At 62.0% G+C, this 885-nt stretch overlaps 1 protein-coding gene across 1 annotated transcript; it reads right to left on the minus strand.

The window, feature by feature from the left end:
* Window positions 1-199: 199 nt before the first annotated feature.
* On the minus strand, window positions 200-625 carry Tsp_15117 (conserved hypothetical protein). The gene has a single exon (XM_003369767.1). It carries the CDS (start codon window positions 623-625, stop codon window positions 200-202), a length of 426 nt encoding a protein of 141 aa, XP_003369815.1.
* Window positions 626-885: the final 260 nt, after the last annotated feature.

Here is an 885-nt window from a genome sequence, read left to right on the forward strand (position 1 = left end):
GGCTCGGGAAGGACCACACGGTTGTCGCAAGTGGGACAGAGCCCACCAGGACAGTCAGAATTGGCGTCGACGACGGACGACGCCGCTGACCCCAGGCATTCAACGATCAAAGGGAATGCAGCGGGAGTGTGGCAAACCAGCGTGCACGGTCGGCGCTTCGCCAGCAGGCACCCGTCGGCAAAGTGCAAACACGAGGACGCTAACCGGACTGAAGTAACTCGGAAACCGCTGGTAAGAGATCAGAATCAGGACACGCCGGGGTCCACGGGTCACCCGGCAGGGCCTCCAGGGAGGCACGTGTGGACAGAGACCCGAATCTGCCCCATGCACTGGGGAGCGCTGCCCACAGAGGTACGTCGATCGTTAAACGCGATCGAGCAACGCGGTTGGATACCAACGGAGCGCATGAGGCGCGAGGATCGAGGCTGCGGGCAGCCGAAGCACAGAAGGCCGGGTTGCCGTCACGCAACGACCGGCCTATGTACACGAAGACACCCACATCGGGAGATGGATTGGTGCTGCCATCAGCGGTTGATGGCCACATGGTGGCGTCATTGGAGAGCGAAGCATCACCACGGCACACGGCTACTACATTGGAAGCGAAGCCACAAGGAAGGCGGACCATGGACGAACGCTCCGACGTGGAATCACAAGGAGGACCGTCGGCGGATGCATCGCAAGCCGGGAGTAGTGGCGGAACCGTCCAACGTTCGCGAGGAAGTTGACGGGATGTCCAGATGCCCTCCCGGAAAACCGGGCGAGGTTAGTGATGGGAGAGTGACTCTCCCATCCGGGGGGGAGGATGTTCCGGACGGAACAACACCGACCTAGTCGGTGTGACCTGGCCAAGGGCTGGTGCCCAGAAGTCGCGGGTAGGCCAAGAAC

Source organism: Trichinella spiralis, assembly GCF_000181795.1.
Source record: "Trichinella spiralis strain ISS 195 chromosome Unknown Scfld1536, whole genome shotgun sequence".
Classification (NCBI taxonomy): Eukaryota; Metazoa; Nematoda; class Enoplea; order Trichinellida; family Trichinellidae; genus Trichinella; species Trichinella spiralis.